This window comes from Aspergillus sydowii (genome assembly GCF_001890705.1).
Source record: "Aspergillus sydowii CBS 593.65 unplaced genomic scaffold ASPSYscaffold_2, whole genome shotgun sequence".
Classification (NCBI taxonomy): Eukaryota; Fungi; Ascomycota; class Eurotiomycetes; order Eurotiales; family Aspergillaceae; genus Aspergillus; species Aspergillus sydowii.
The window spans coordinates 1,157,616-1,171,482 of NW_024467860.1; the positions used below are offsets into that span (position 1 = coordinate 1,157,616).

The 13,867-nt window shown below is 51.5% G+C and overlaps 6 protein-coding genes across 6 annotated transcripts; 4 read left to right on the forward strand and 2 right to left on the reverse strand.

Moving 5' to 3' along the window:
* Nucleotides 1–229: 229 nt before the first annotated feature.
* On the reverse strand, nt 230–2,344 carry ASPSYDRAFT_85817 (uncharacterized protein; the record flags this gene model as incomplete). The annotated part of the gene is made up of 3 exons (XM_040851567.1): nt 230–1,046; nt 1,094–1,764; nt 1,883–2,344. 3 exons carry the CDS (start codon nt 2,342–2,344, stop codon nt 230–232), a joined length of 1,950 nt encoding a protein of 649 aa, XP_040705928.1.
* A 526-nt stretch (nt 2,345–2,870) lies between these two features.
* ASPSYDRAFT_143261 (flavin-containing monooxygenase) lies at nt 2,871–5,016 on the forward strand (the record flags this gene model as incomplete). The annotated part of the gene is made up of 8 exons (XM_040841326.1): nt 2,871–3,024; nt 3,087–3,494; nt 3,556–3,620; nt 3,746–3,962; nt 4,061–4,245; nt 4,314–4,516; nt 4,585–4,732; nt 4,789–5,016. The coding sequence occupies 8 exons, from the start codon at nt 2,871–2,873 to the stop codon at nt 5,014–5,016; spliced, it is 1,608 nt and encodes a 535-aa protein (XP_040705929.1).
* A 1,757-nt stretch (nt 5,017–6,773) lies between these two features.
* On the forward strand, nt 6,774–7,545 carry ASPSYDRAFT_40732 (uncharacterized protein). Its single transcript, XM_040846136.1, has 4 exons — nt 6,774–6,953; nt 7,082–7,155; nt 7,232–7,276; nt 7,386–7,545. Exons 1-4 carry the CDS (start codon nt 6,879–6,881, stop codon nt 7,495–7,497), a joined length of 306 nt encoding a protein of 101 aa, XP_040705930.1. The 5' UTR covers nt 6,774–6,878; the 3' UTR covers nt 7,498–7,545.
* A 1,262-nt stretch (nt 7,546–8,807) lies between these two features.
* Nucleotides 8,808–9,599, forward strand: ASPSYDRAFT_613817 (uncharacterized protein). The gene is made up of 2 exons (XM_040849978.1): nt 8,808–9,240; nt 9,297–9,599. Exon 1 carries the CDS (start codon nt 8,906–8,908, stop codon nt 9,227–9,229), a length of 324 nt encoding a protein of 107 aa, XP_040705931.1. The 5' UTR covers nt 8,808–8,905; the 3' UTR covers nt 9,230–9,240; nt 9,297–9,599.
* Nucleotides 9,600–9,742: 143 nt separating this feature from the next.
* Nucleotides 9,743–10,657, reverse strand: ASPSYDRAFT_55055 (urease accessory protein UreG; the record flags this gene model as incomplete). Its single annotated transcript, XM_040848968.1, has 3 exons — nt 9,743–10,283; nt 10,349–10,447; nt 10,503–10,657. 3 exons carry the CDS (start codon nt 10,655–10,657, stop codon nt 9,743–9,745), a joined length of 795 nt encoding a protein of 264 aa, XP_040705932.1.
* Nucleotides 10,658–11,350: 693 nt separating this feature from the next.
* ASPSYDRAFT_613734 (putative MFS sugar transporter) lies at nt 11,351–13,782 on the forward strand. The gene is made up of 7 exons (XM_040849974.1): nt 11,351–11,706; nt 11,761–11,982; nt 12,037–12,298; nt 12,362–12,631; nt 12,689–12,996; nt 13,060–13,290; nt 13,350–13,782. Exons 1-7 carry the CDS (start codon nt 11,496–11,498, stop codon nt 13,460–13,462), a joined length of 1,617 nt encoding a protein of 538 aa, XP_040705933.1. The 5' UTR covers nt 11,351–11,495; the 3' UTR covers nt 13,463–13,782.
* The last annotated feature ends 85 nt before the right edge of the window (nt 13,783–13,867 follow it).

A 13,867-nucleotide genomic window follows, 5' to 3' on the forward strand; every position in this document is an offset into this window, starting at 1 on the left:
ACCTTGTCTACATTGGTTAAGTGAAAGGGAAGTGAAGTAGGTATTGTGGGTAGATAATTCTGTTGGTTATGTACAGTATAACAATATAGACACCAGCTGGACATTACACCAGTCAATCAATCAATGAATCATCATGTCATTATATCCATCACCTCGTCATTATACGTACGCGTATGTGTGTGTGTGTGTGCATGTGTGCATGTGTGTGTTAGATATACCGAAACCAAGACTACGACCAAATCCCCCTCCAAACCCCCAAAACCACCCAATGACACCCCATGGCAAGTACCGCATCCCCCACAACACCAACCCCCGAACTCCCCTGCAAAGCCTGGAAGAAAAATATCGACAAGCCAAGCTGGAATACAAAAAACCAGCCCACGGCTCCGTAGAAGGACCAGAGATGGTGCAGACCGAGGGCGAATTTCGTGGAAAGGAGGTGTGCGCAGAGGGATGTTATGTATGATTCTTGGAGGGATGGGGAGGCCTGAGGTTTGGTGTTGGTGTCGGTATTGGGTTGGGGTTGGGGTTGGGTGAGGATGAATGTGTCGAGGAAGTATTCTTTCCCTTCCTCCTCATTTGAGTGTTGTGGGTCTTGCGGGTGCGGGTTGAGGTTGAGGTTTTTACGCAGACGGGGAATTAGGGAGCGGCAGAGTGTTGTTTTGAGGTTCAATGGCTGCGTGCATGTTTGTTCCACGGGGTTTTCGTGAGGTTGATGAAGGCTGAGTGAAGAGAGGAGATTGGAGAAGAGTCCAGGATCCGAGATGTATAGACGGCGGGAAGAGGGGTCAGAAGGAAGAGGGGACAGTCTGGATTCAGTTGTGAATGCTGTTAATGGGTTCGTGTAGAGAGGGAAAGAAGTGTAGAAGCTTGGTGTTAGGACTTGGATTGTTAGGGCTGTATCATTGGCATCCTTAGTAGGGCTTGAGGTAAATGTCTCCGGTTCGAGGACGTGGGATTTGGAAGGGATGTAGTGCAGGGTTAATGGTGGCTGAGATGACTCGACGAGGTGTTTGAGATATGCCCTGAAGGCGGGTTCAAGGTTCCTGCTAGATGTTAGTTAATTCCTTGTTATATAGATACGTAGACAAACCGCTCGATATCAGTTTCATCGCGCGGGTGGTTATTCGGCCGCACTTCAGGCATAGAGAACATCGGCGCACCCTTTGAGCGGATCCGCAGCGCTGCAGCAATGATAAGCAGTTCAGTAACGACCAGCACACCCGTCCAGTATGGGAGGAAGCGGAGGATTCTCCAGTACGAAGCAGCCAGTGGGTCGAGAGGGTCGTGGTCACCGTCCTCCGGGCAGAAGACACGGCCAATCAGGCGGGGCTTCCCGGATGGCGAAAGCAGGGTGATCGTGATGTGGAGAGGCGTATTGGGCGCTAGGGGGTCCGAGAACCGGAGGGCGATGGATCCCTCAACTTTCTCAAAGGGGGATATGAACATGTCCTTGTCCCAGGTGCCGCGGTAGGAGGCATGGCGGGGGTTGGAGTGGTAGAAACAAGGGGACTGCGCCTGCGACTGCGATTGAGTTTCTGCAGACGACGTGGCAGACGGTGGCGCTGGCAGAGGGGTCTCGCCGGTCAAACGGCTAAAGGCGATCTTTCTCTGGCCCCAGTAGTTGTTGACCTCCATGATCATCGCGGTCAGCTCGCGGGAGGCCGAGTAGAGATACCAGATGCAGACAAGGTTCCTCTGGTACCCGAGAAACTGGGGCATGGTGATCAAATAGGCGTAGGGCCATTCGCTGGGAGAGAGGCCCTAGGGAAGGTCAGCGCGAACCGGCTGTCATAGCTAAACAAGACAAGAGTCTGGATTAGGGCAGCTGCAGGAGTGGGGAGTGGAGTGGAACTGTCAAAAAAACCGGGTAAGGACTGACCTGTGACACCAGGAAATCGTGCAGCTTTCCCCGGAGCCCGCGCGCATCGTTGCCCTTGTCCAGGTGGTGGTGCGCATGAACGGTGAACCACGACGCCAGGCTTGGGGACAGATACTGCATGAGCCCGGAAGTCTGGGTTCGGGTCTCGGGCTCGTCCACAGAGAGAACCCTGCCTACATGGCCCTGCAGCCCAACGGGCGTGCCCACCAGGAAGTGAGGGACCGTGTAGTTGTAGCGGCCGGTCCCGAGGCGGGTGTGGGAGACCTGAGTGGGCAGTAGGCGAGGCTGGCCGAGGAAGATCTGCCTGTTGGCTTGTTTGTGGGGGGTCTGCAGCGAGCGCGAGCAGCAGATGTACAGCAGCCAAACGGGCAGAGCGAGGGCGAGAAGCGCCGCCAGCGTCAGGGACGAGAGGCCGAGCCGGATGGCCGCCTGGGCACAGCCGAGGGCGAGGACTGTGTACATACTGTGAAAGTCGACTAACACTGGCAGCGAACTGGCAGCGAACTGGCAGCCGGTGAAGGAGATAGAATCATCACATATAAGTACTGGATCCGGTTCCAGGTGAGCCGATAGTGGGCCTTCCAACGGGGCGGGGCAGCTAGTTGAGGAAGCTCAGTGACAGTGAAGTGAGAGTCATTGAGGTGACACCACGGTGACTGGGAACTCGAAGAGTTTTCGGTTCTCAGGGCGATCCGTCGCCATTCGTAATTTCTCAGGATCCCACCGTCCCGGGTCCGCCATTGACGTTCACCGTCGTTTGAAACGGCCCTGCTTGAGTTTCACTGATTCAGTGCACGAATCCTGCCGGCGCCCTGACCACTACTGTAACTTTATTGCTGGCCTTCGGAGTATACTGCGTCGAACACAACCGACTAGCCCGTGCCATTATATAATGTATAAACTTCGAGCTCGGTACATAAACCGACCCGCCATTCTCTTTTACTTTTTACTTTTATGTTTTTTCTTTTGCTGCCTGAACTCAATTGACATGTCCAAAACGAAGTACAGCAAGGTGGTCATCATTGGCGCTGGCTTCTCAGGCCTGACCATGGCCTGCCAGCTGCAGGACAAATTCGGCGAGCTCGACTATACGATTTACGAGCGGGCGAAGGAGGTCGGAGGGACCTGGTCAGCAAACAAATGTACTTTCTTCCCCAGGTGGCTGCAGCAATTGTGATTTGTGACTGACTGGGTGATAACACAGACCCCGGCTGCGCAGTCGACATCCCAGCAGCACTGTACAGTCTCTCGTTCGCGCCCCATCCGGGCTTCTCCAAGCTGTGTCCGAGTCAAGCTGAGGTGCTCGACTACTTCCACGAGGTCGCCAATCGGTACCGGGTGCTGCAGCACGTCGCCTGTCAGACGGAGTGGGAAGGGGCACAATGGCAGGAAGACAGGCAGACGTGGAGAGTCCGGATGCGGGATTTGGTCAGTGGCACGGTGTTCCAGCACGAGTGCAAGATCCTGATCTCGGCCGTGGGAGCGCTGGTCAATCCCAACTCCTTCGATCTGCCGGGTGTGGATTCGTTCCGTGGCGAGATCGTCCACACAGCCCGTTGGCGAGATGATCTTTCGCTCCGGGGGAAGGATGTCGTTGTTGTCGGGAACGGAGGTACTTCTTTCTTTTCTTTATTTCTCACTTATTTGTTATTTATTTATTCTAATTGATGCAGCATCCGCGGCGCAGGTGATCCCCGCTGTCATCCACGAAACCAAGACGATCACCCAGTTCATCCGAGTAAGTCTTGACTCTTGACAGTTGACAGTCGGGGTTTCTCCACTTTTCCAGTCAGTCCCAGTTAGTGGAAACTGGAAACGAGGAAAACACAATGCCATTGTCTGGCCAGGCCCTAACGCCAACAGACCCCACAATACTACATCCCCAACGACAACTTCGACATCAGCGCCTTCTGGAGGGCCGTTTTCCGCTGGCTGCCGGGGTGCTTACTGCTGTTCCGTTTCGCGCTCTTCGTCTATCTCGAAACGGCCATGGTCATGATTGGGCGCGGCGAGCAGGGGTCGCGCAGCCGGCTGGTGGCAGCCACCAAGAGCAAGGAATACATGACAGGATCGGCGCCAGGTTAGTTGTTGGCTAGGCCAAAGAAGGCCAAAGCAAGTTGCTTTGGCCTCGTCCTGGAAAAGTCCAGACCCACAGACTAACTCATATTGAATAACTAGAAAAGTACTGGCCGCTCCTTGTGCCCGAGTACGAAATTGGCTGCAAGCGCAGGGTATTCGACAAGGCCAAATACATCCCGTGTCTCCAGAACGACAAGCTGCAGCTCACGGCCGACCCGATCGTTCGCATTGGCGAGTCCTGTGTCCTGACTCGGTCTGGACGAAGCTATCCGGCTGATGCCATTGTTAGTATAGATCCTTCATCCCTCCCCCACTTGGCGCCGTGGCAGTTACCCAGACTGACCTCCTGCAGGTGTTGGCAACGGGCTTCTCGCTGACCCACTGGGACGTCGACGTGCGCGGGCGAGCTGGTCGCAGCAGGGCCCAGCACTGGAACGACTTTGGCTACATCGAGGCCTTCCAGAGCGTCGCCATGAACGAGTTCCCCAATTTTTTCTATCTCCTGGGGCCGAACTGCGGGCGCGCACACACTTCGACGCTGTTTGCCATTGAAAGGTCTGTCTCTCTTTTCATATGAATCCTGCACCGTAATCGACTAATAGTATACTTACTGACCGTTCCAGCTATACACATCTGATCCTTCGGGTCATCCGGCCCATCCTAGAAGGCCGCGCCTCCGCCGTGGAACCGAAGCACGACAGCGAGCGCCGCTACAACGAGCTGCTGCACTCTGCCATTGACAAGACCGTCTTTACCGACTCATGTGGCACAGTACGCCTCCTTTCCCCTGGGTATCTCTTTCCACCGGTCCATGCTAACTACGTCAGTACTTCAACGACACCAAAACAGGCCGCAACTGGTTCATCTACCCCTGGAGCTCGCTGCAGATGTGGTACTCGACGCACTGGGCGGGGCTCGACGACTGGTCGTATGACGCTCGCTCTCCAAGCGATGCAAATGGCGCCTGTTTGCGACCGGAGAAGTCGCTGCTGCAGCGCTGCAAGTGTCGCATGGACGAGTCCGTCCGCAGCGGGATCTGCCACGATTATTGCTGACTCCAATTATTCGTCTTTTTCTAGAACTGTTTCCTTTTCTGGATTTGACTTTGGTTGTCGAATTGGGTTTCGGTTAAATCTTGTTTTTTTATTTTTGCTTTTCGTTTTTTTTTTTTGCTTTTGCCAGCGTTGTTCGGCTTTGGCTTTCTCTCGTTAGAATTCAGATACTCCCCCCCGCATTGTTATTTTATTTTTTATGCAATTTATTTATTTATTTATTCTATTTTTATTATTTTCTCTATGCTGGTTTCCAGTTCATCGTCGATTTATCGCTCTATACCAAGTATCCTAATTTTTGTCCTGTCCTCCATCCTCTACCACACCCAGGCTATAATACACTAAATAATGCAGAGGAACAATCCAAACAACCTCGCCTCTTGGCTCTTGGACACTTGGAAAACCCACACCACCTCATCTCTGCAGAGCAAGCTAGACAGCGCTTGCAGTGCAGTCTGCATACGCACGCACGGCACACCCACCAACCAACCCAAGTCCCGACCCAACAACGGCCCATCAGCCCATCCACAACCCCGGGACGACTCAAATTCGAGCTCTTCCGCGGCAACACTCGCACTTGACATGCATCTCGCTCCTCCCGTCCCTGGATGAAAACACCGTCCGGCGTCTGGGATTACCCCGGCCGTTGCCACCACCGTCTGATGGACACCGGCACTGACACCACCCGTGTGCATGGCACCGGCGCGGAGTCGGACACCTCTAGTTGCGTCTAGTTGCGTCTAGCTGGGCCTCTAGTCTTTGCCGGTACCTGCATGTTTCATATTGCAGACGGGGGTCCCAAACGGAGTCCCGGGGGCGGTATGATGTGATTGTGCATGAGGTGTGCACAGTGCCACTCCGAGACATCCGTCCGGACACCAGACGGATGGGCGAGTCGAGCGTCTTGGCTCGGTTGATGTGCTTATTGATTAATTTCGACTTCGAGTAATATATGCATATATAGGCATAGGCAACCATGCATGTGAATTGGGGTAAGTTAGAAGGTACGGTGTTAGTAACGTCTCTGCAGGCGTTGACTGTTGTTCTCTATATACGGTGTATACACTGTCGTATGATGTCATGCAATGCAATGCACTGTACTGTATTATGGATACTGCTATTTATGGCAGGTATGGTATGATATGTCATACATAGGATTGAGGACATTGTCCGTTGGTTGTGGTTGTGGTCGCTGGCTGCTTCGTGGCGAAGAGTTATTTCACATGAAGACCGTACGACGGGCTCATTACTTATACTAGCTGTCTAGTTTGTCTTGGCTTCGAGGTGAGAACGTTGTTTCAACGGTCTGTTTGGCAAGGCTATGCAGGCACGGCTCTGCATGCAAGTATACGGTACGAAGGATGCGCCTTCTGCCATAGGTAGGCAATAGCCATCGGACTGTAGTATATTTATTCTCCATTCCGATATTTCATGGTTAATATTTGCTTGAAGTGGTGATTAGTTTGGGAATTGTTTCTGTTTCTTGGCTTCTGTTCTGACTTTGGTTAGAGTGAGGGTATTCAAGGTTGAGCCCTATACGGAGTACAACAGCTACTACATCTCACACTAGATAACATAACTAACATCAATACTTCAACAAATATATACTCTCCAATCCTATACGAACAATTTAGGAAGTTCATCAAGCCCAGAGCCTTGTACCATCCCAATGTTTCCTCAGGAACGGAATGCGCCTGACGCAAGGGATGCCAATCACCAAGACGGTCGACCTGTCCAAACTCCAAAGCTGTCCTCCTCACCAGTTTCCATCGACTTCATTCACCCTTTTAACTGAAATCAATGTCGATTCTGGCCCGGTAACACACAATCCATCCATACATCAGTCAATATACTGAGCCTCCACGATGCGCGTCACGACAAATTTCTCCATCCTCGGCCTCCTCGCCCTCGTCTCCTCCACGGCGGCCAAAATGACAACAGTGAGTGTCTTAGTTGAATGCGACTCGAACAGCCATCGTCCATTTTGAACATTAAACAGCAGAATATCATCCGGTCGCAATCGAATTGATTGAACTAAACTAACTAACATCCATCTCTTCTGATCTAGGTCGGTCTGGAAACAGCAGATGATAGCCACGCGGTCGTTGTCCCATTGACTGACTGCCACGATATCGGCCAGGAGTATGTTCTTCCATCCTACTTACTCTTTCTATCTGTGCAAGCAAAATCTAACCAAGTTCCTTTTCTTCCGCAATAGCGAGGTCCACACAATGCACCTTACGAAGAAGTGTCGCGTTTTCACGTGAGTTTACCGCCGTCCTATCTACCTGACTGTCCCGCAAGCTTTGGAAAGGAAAAATAGAGGAAAAGGAGAGAGTACAACATGCTAATGAGCGATATAAATCATACAGAGGCCAAATGTGCACCGGGACGACTGTCTTGCTCCAGCCAGGCACACACACGAGCAAGCAGGAGCCCGTTCATGTTGGGAGCGTGATCTGCGAGGAGCCGGATTTGTTCTAAACCTATATACAATATCCTAGTGGTTTGGGTCCGTGGTTAGAGATGGAGAGAGGGGGGATTTATTTACGGGAGTGAGAATGCTCCTGTCCATCTCTGCCAGCCTTTATTGGCATTGATATCGCTTTTGCCACTGCTGCTTGTCTTGTCAGGTTGAGTCGTGTTGTACTTTACCTATTATAAATTGTAGAACGGGCTTTGAATATAGACGTGAGGGGTTCTGATTGTTCGAAGTGATATACCTTTCCAACCTCTATTCTTACTGAGCAGCGCAGTTTACCTTGCCATCTTCATGTGCTGTGCTGTATTACTGGCATTATACCTTTGAACCGCGTTGATAATTCCGGTTAAATCAGGGCTGAGCGGACGGAAGCCCTATCTTTCACCCCAACCATCGTAAGTGCTTCACGCGGCTGAGTCCTATTTCTCAGGCAACGGCCAAATGGTTGCATTGTCCAGTCATGAACGCTGCAGCCCCTGCTAGCTACTTCAGCCATAACTCTCTGGGCCTTCTCGCGGCATATAGTACGTTAATGGCAGCTGCCCGAGAAAAGACACAAATTGGCAACTAGTTGCTCTGTACTCAACCATTCATTACTTCTTCAGGAAATAGGTCCGGGATCGTTCTCTCTGCCTGTGAGCATCTAATGGGGATTGGCTGTGACTGCCATGGTATTCCAATGGCACCTCGGTTGGGCAATCACTTCCGATCCGCTGAGACGGCAGCTCCGAAGCAGTCGACAAATGAGGCTCCTAATACGACTTTGCACGCAGGATCATCCAATGCACCACGTCTGCCGAGACCGATTTCCGACAGATCATTGTGGCTATGGCACTACGGATGGAGTAAAAATGATCCACAGAAGTGAGTAACTTTGAAGATCATTGCATGATGAAAACCTTTGTTTCCACTTGAATGACTCTTGATGTTGCATCGCTGAGATGAGATCAACAGCTTAAACACGAGGGTTGTGGGTTGTTCCAAGTATAGGAGCACGCTGAACCTGGGGTTGTTTCCTCCGCCGAGAGAGGATCTACAAGCTGAACTCGAGTGTGGGCTTCTAAGCCTTCTACAAGGTACACTGATGTGAGGCTGCTACGCTGCCAAGAGAGGATCAACAGTTTAAATACGAGCATGCATGACTTTGTACTCTCACAAGTATACCCTGCTACCTCGCCAAGACAAGATCAACAAGCTGTATACGAGCATGGATTTTCAGAAGTATACGGAGTCCCGAACAAACTGCTTCATCCCCAGGAGATGATCAACAAGATAAACACGAGCATCGAGTATTATAAATATGAGGTCCTGCTCTCACCAGATACCTCAACTTGACCTCTCATCGCCCTCCTTCACAGTACACACCACCGAACCATACACCTCAATAACAACCCATAAAAACCCAACAAGATGCAGATTTTCAGCACCACACTCACCGGCATGGCCCTCGTATCCGCTGCAACCGCCGGCACGATCGTGAGATGGTACGGATGCGCCGAAGGCGAATACCAGCAAACCATCACGGACGGTTCCAGCTGCACCAACGTCGGCGGCTTCCTGAACACCAATCTGTGCAAGGTGGTTGTGCCCGGCCCAGGAACTGATCATTGCACCTTCTATTCTAATGGCTGCTTGAACCCGTTTGATGGCGATACGTACGAATGCAGAGCTGGAGAGGAGTGCAATGCCCGGGACTGGACCGCGATTGCTTCTTATGAATGTTGGACTGAGTAGGGGGCGTATGAGTAGGTGTCTGCGCGCTCTCTTGACATGTTATAATATAAGCTAATTGTTATGTTAGGGTACTGTCCTGGGCTATATAAATAAGGCAGAACATTCATATACGGGTCTGTCAGTTTAGGTGGAGGAGCTATTGATATGTTATTTTATGTTGTGGTTATAATGACACTGAAATTGGATGTCTAGTTTTCCGTTATTGTTCGATACAATTCTCTTTTCTTTATCCTCAAATATTGTGGAATGCATTTTAACATTCGTCCTATCTTTGGAAAGGGATGTGATAAATGAGGACTGCTACTGCTTCGCTATTCGCAATTCTCTTGTTTTCTATGGTACCAATTATATCTATTCCTATATATCTTCAAGATAGTAAAGAATTTGTCGCTGTGTTTTTCCATATTATATAAATGAGTTAGAAGTTTTATCACACCATTGCTTTATATATTCATTGATATAATATTATTTTTTTAACATTAACATGCAAGGTAAAATAAAACCATATACCACCTAAGCATCAACACTTCCAGATCCCCTTTGCCCCCCGTTCTTCCACCGCTGCAGGCTAAGCTCATACGCACCACTAGCCTTCCACGCACTGAGAATAAGGTTGGCAATGTGATCAACGCCCTCATCCCTCTTCACGACCGCAAAGACCGTAGGCCCGCCCTCACGCATCTTCGCCGCATCCCGCTCCATCACCGAGATATCCGCGCCCACGGCCTCCGCAAGATCAATCTTGTTCACGACCAGCAGGTCGGAGCCTGTAATACCGGGCCCGCCCTTGCGGGGTACCTTGTCACCACCGGCGACGTCAATGACGTAGATGATGAAGTCGGCGAGTTCGCGCGAGTAGTTCGCGGCGAGGTTATCGCCGCCGGACTCGATGAGGAGGAGGTCGGTTTGGAATTGGCGGTGGAGGTTCTGCAGGGCGAGGAGGTTGGCGCTGATGTCTTCGCGGACGGCGGCGTGCGGGCACCCGCCTGTTTCGATGGCGCGGATGCGCTCGGGCGAGAGGGCTTTATTGCGGGTGAGGAACTCGGCGTCTTCTCTGTTTATATGTTTTTATTAGAAGATGGGGCCAGGATTAGCATTAAGGCTGGGTGAGTAACGCACCGGGTGAAGATGTCGTTGGTTACGGCCGCAATGTTGTATTCCTCGCGAAGGGCGCGGCAGAGAGCTAGCATGAGAGCTGTCTTTCCTGACCCGACGGGGCTATTGCAGTTAGTTTCGGCTTCAGCTTCAATTGGTACGTTTAAAAAAGGCATACCCTCCGATGCCAATTGTGAAGGCCCGGTCTCTCCAGTCACGGCCTTCGTACAGCGGCTGTTCGCGGTTGATGTAGGAACCCGGGCCGTCGAGGATTTCGTGCGAGTGGCCATGGTCGGCGATATTGTCGTGGGAGTGCGAGTGCGAGTGCGCCATGATTCTCAGTTGGGGACTGCCTTAATAGCGATAATAAGACGAGGTTGTGTGGTGTGGTGTGGTGTGGTGTGGTGCAGTGAGGGGTGAAGACTAAAGAGAGCTGGCTGCCCCGCTTGACTGGCACTTGACAGCTTCTCATTCCGGCGAACCGTCCGGCGTCCGTTCGGCGACCACAGCTTCTCTCTGGTCAACACTCGATCGAATCCCCCTCGGACCTCCTTCAAGACTCATCCCAGCCCAAAAAAATTCCATCGCTTGGATTTTGTCGTGGTGTTGATGCCATCAAGCTCGCCATGCGAGGCCTGCAATTTGAAGCACAGGCTCTCGGGGTGTCTCCCCGTCCTAGGCTAAACTCCAGCTTTATCCAGCCTCCGCGCGCGCGATAAAGCTGGGCACCTAAACCCAAACGGCCTCGCTTGTTCCGCTCGTGGCCGTCCTGCGGTCTCAGACCCTGACTTGGCCAAGATTCCGGCGCTGGTTGGCTCGAAATGGTTGGCTCGCACCCAGTGGGCAACCCCATGGGGAAGCTTCAACGCTGCCGGATCCATCAAGGAGAGGAGCCGGCTGTCTTGTGCCTCGTCTAACGTGCATGTTTTGGACGGGGATTTTACCCGTCTGGCGCTCTTATTCGACCATGGCTAAACATTGTCGCACCAATGCACATTCTTTCCAACTGTTATTTTGTAGCTGGAACGGCAGTTCAGTATAGCTCCCCTCGGGTATATAATTCAGTGAATCGCCCAGCATGCTAGCCCTTCTTTTTGGAAAGCAAGTTCGTCTTTTATACAACATTCGAAGATTCATTTTTTGAGACCAGGTACCCTTTTGAACCACCGCCATGGTCATCGTGGGCAAGCAGCGCGAGGAGGATGTCGCGGAGCCCGTCTTGGAGAACCTGGTCAAGGAGGACCGCACGCCATGGTACAAAAAGCCTAACCTGAGGAGTCTGTATTTGATTCTCTTCCCGGCCTGTATGGGCATTGAAATCACATCCGGCTTCGATTCTCAAATCATCAACGTTGTCCAAATCGTGTATACTTGGAACAAATGTTCGTAGCCCCTTGCACTTGCTAATTTCTTTTCGCTTGGCTGACTTGTGGCAGTTTTTGGCAAAGACACTGGCGAGTTAACGGACGACGGTCTGCCGGAGTATGAAATCGCTAGTGAACTCAAGGGTTTCCTTGCGTCTGCGTATTCTCTCGGCGCCATCCTCTCGCTTCCCTTCGTGCCCTGGGTTAACCAGACATTTGGCCGCCGATGGACCATTATGTTCGGGTCCTTAGTTAGTCTCCTGGGGGCTTTCCTCCAGGGTTTCGCCAACGGAAGTATGTGGTGTGATTAACTGTATCGCAATGGGCGCAACGCTAAAACTATATCAGCTGCTATGTATTGCATCGCACGAATCGTCCTCGGTTTCGGCATCCCCTTTTGTATTGTTGCCGGTTCATCGTTGCTCGGTGAACTGGGGTATCCCAAAGAACGACCATTTCTCACCTCGCTTTTCAACTCGTCCTACTTTATCGGTTCGATCGTCGCCGCTGCGGTGGGCTTGGGCACAGTGGAGATCAAGACAGACTGGGCCTGGAGAACCCCATCTCTACTCCAGATTGCACCAGCTATGGTACAAATAGTGTTTGTAATGTATGCACCATCTGTCTGCAGATCTTTATTGTTTCACCGCTGATGAATTGATCTGTTGTTTAGGTTTCTTCCCGAGAGTCCTCGCTACCTGATTAGCAAAGACCGGACAGAGGAGGCTCACGACATCCTCGTCAAATACCATGCCGAAGGCAATCGTGATTCTGTCATTGTGAAGGCTGAAATCGCCCAGATCGAGAATACAATCAGGATCGAGCGGGAGGACGCCAAAAATACTTGGGGGGATTTGTTCCGCACCGCCGGTATGCGCCGGCGTCTCTTAATTACCGCCGCTCTCGGTTTGTTCACCCAATGGTCCGGAAATACTCTAATCTCGTAAGTATACCTGTCCACTAAAAGGAGGATGGAGGAAATGGTTGCTAATGAGTACAGCTACTATCTGAGTGACTTACTTGATATGGTCGACATCAAGGACCCGGTTGTGAAGTCAAAAATCAACGTTGGAGTCAATTGCTGGGGTTTTATCACCGCCACCGTCCTCGCTCTGACCTCGCCTCGCTTCAAGCGTAGAACAATGTACCTCACCACTGCTTGTGCCATGCTCTCCGTGTACATCGCCTGGACTGTCTCGATGGCAAGATTCTTTGAGACAGGAGTCCGCGCGGCTGGCGTTATGACCATTGTGTTCATCTTCCTGTACTCTCCGGCATATAACTTGGGCTACAATGCTCTAACCTACAGTACGATCAGCCTCCTAGATCTCTCATGGCGTCTCTGTTCTTTCGGCTAATCTCTCATCACAGCATACCTGGTTGAAATATTCCCTTATACCGGCCGTTCTCGCGGCCTGTCATGGTTCCAGTTCTTTGGCCGTGGGGCGGGCTTCTTCGCCACTTATGTCAATCCCATTGGCCTTGACCGCATCGAGTGGCGGTGGTTGATCTTTTACTGCTGCTTGTTGGGATTCGAGGTTGTATTCATCTACGTCTTCTTCCCCGAGACCCAGGGCCGCACGCTTGAAGAGTTGTCTTTCTGTAAGTTCAGGCTCTTTTTGCTTCCTACTACCTGCTCAAATTCTAACGTATGCGTGCAGTGTTCGAGGGCCAGGAGAAGGCCAACGCGGTTGCTGCCGTTGTTCACAAGCAGATCGAGGAGCCGGAGCCGCAAAAAGCGGCAACGACCGAGATCCGCGAGGAGAAGGTATAATGAGCGCTTCAGCTTAACTGGTGATTTCTCCTTATTTTGGCTGGTTTAATGTATTGAGTACATGTGATGTGCATGTATCCATGATTCTATAAGTTCAGTGACGGGCAGGGCCAGGACAGTTATTGCAGCCATAACTTTCGTACGTCTTAAGAACGAACAAAGACACCCAAATTCTCAAGAATAGCTGCAACTGATCCCATCATAACTTGCATAAACCGTAGGAACTGCGTTATCCGTCTACGTAGTCGGCTCGAGCCGTAGGTGGCCGGGGAATCGGTCTTAACAATCGCAAACCCCGAGATCCATCATCCAACCCCACCGCACAGATCACCAAAGAAAGACTCAAAGCCTGCACTATTGCGAGCTTGTTTTTTGGACCCATTCCAGTGCCGTGCTTGCAGCTGC

What these genes read in the sequence shown, in the direction of transcription:
- ASPSYDRAFT_40732 (XM_040846136.1), top strand. Translation starts at nt 6,879, where the DNA reads ATGCGCGTCACGACAAATTTCTCCATCCTCGGCCTCCTCGCCCTCGTC. An exon ending in TGCCACGATATCGGCCAGGA is followed by an intron (nt 7,156 to 7,231) that starts GTATGTTCTTCC and finishes CTTCCGCAATAG; the next exon opens with CGAGGTCCACACAATGCACC. An exon ending in AAGAAGTGTCGCGTTTTCAC is followed by an intron (nt 7,277 to 7,385) that starts GTGAGTTTACCG and finishes TAAATCATACAG; the next exon opens with AGGCCAAATGTGCACCGGGA.
- ASPSYDRAFT_613817 (XM_040849978.1), top strand. Translation starts at nt 8,906, where the DNA reads ATGCAGATTTTCAGCACCACACTCACCGGCATGGCCCTCGTATCCGCT.
- ASPSYDRAFT_613734 (XM_040849974.1), top strand. Translation starts at nt 11,496, where the DNA reads ATGGTCATCGTGGGCAAGCAGCGCGAGGAGGATGTCGCGGAGCCCGTC. An exon ending in CTACAATGCTCTAACCTACA is followed by an intron (nt 12,997 to 13,059) that starts GTACGATCAGCC and finishes CTCTCATCACAG; the next exon opens with CATACCTGGTTGAAATATTC. An exon ending in GCTTGAAGAGTTGTCTTTCT is followed by an intron (nt 13,291 to 13,349) that starts GTAAGTTCAGGC and finishes GTATGCGTGCAG; the next exon opens with TGTTCGAGGGCCAGGAGAAG.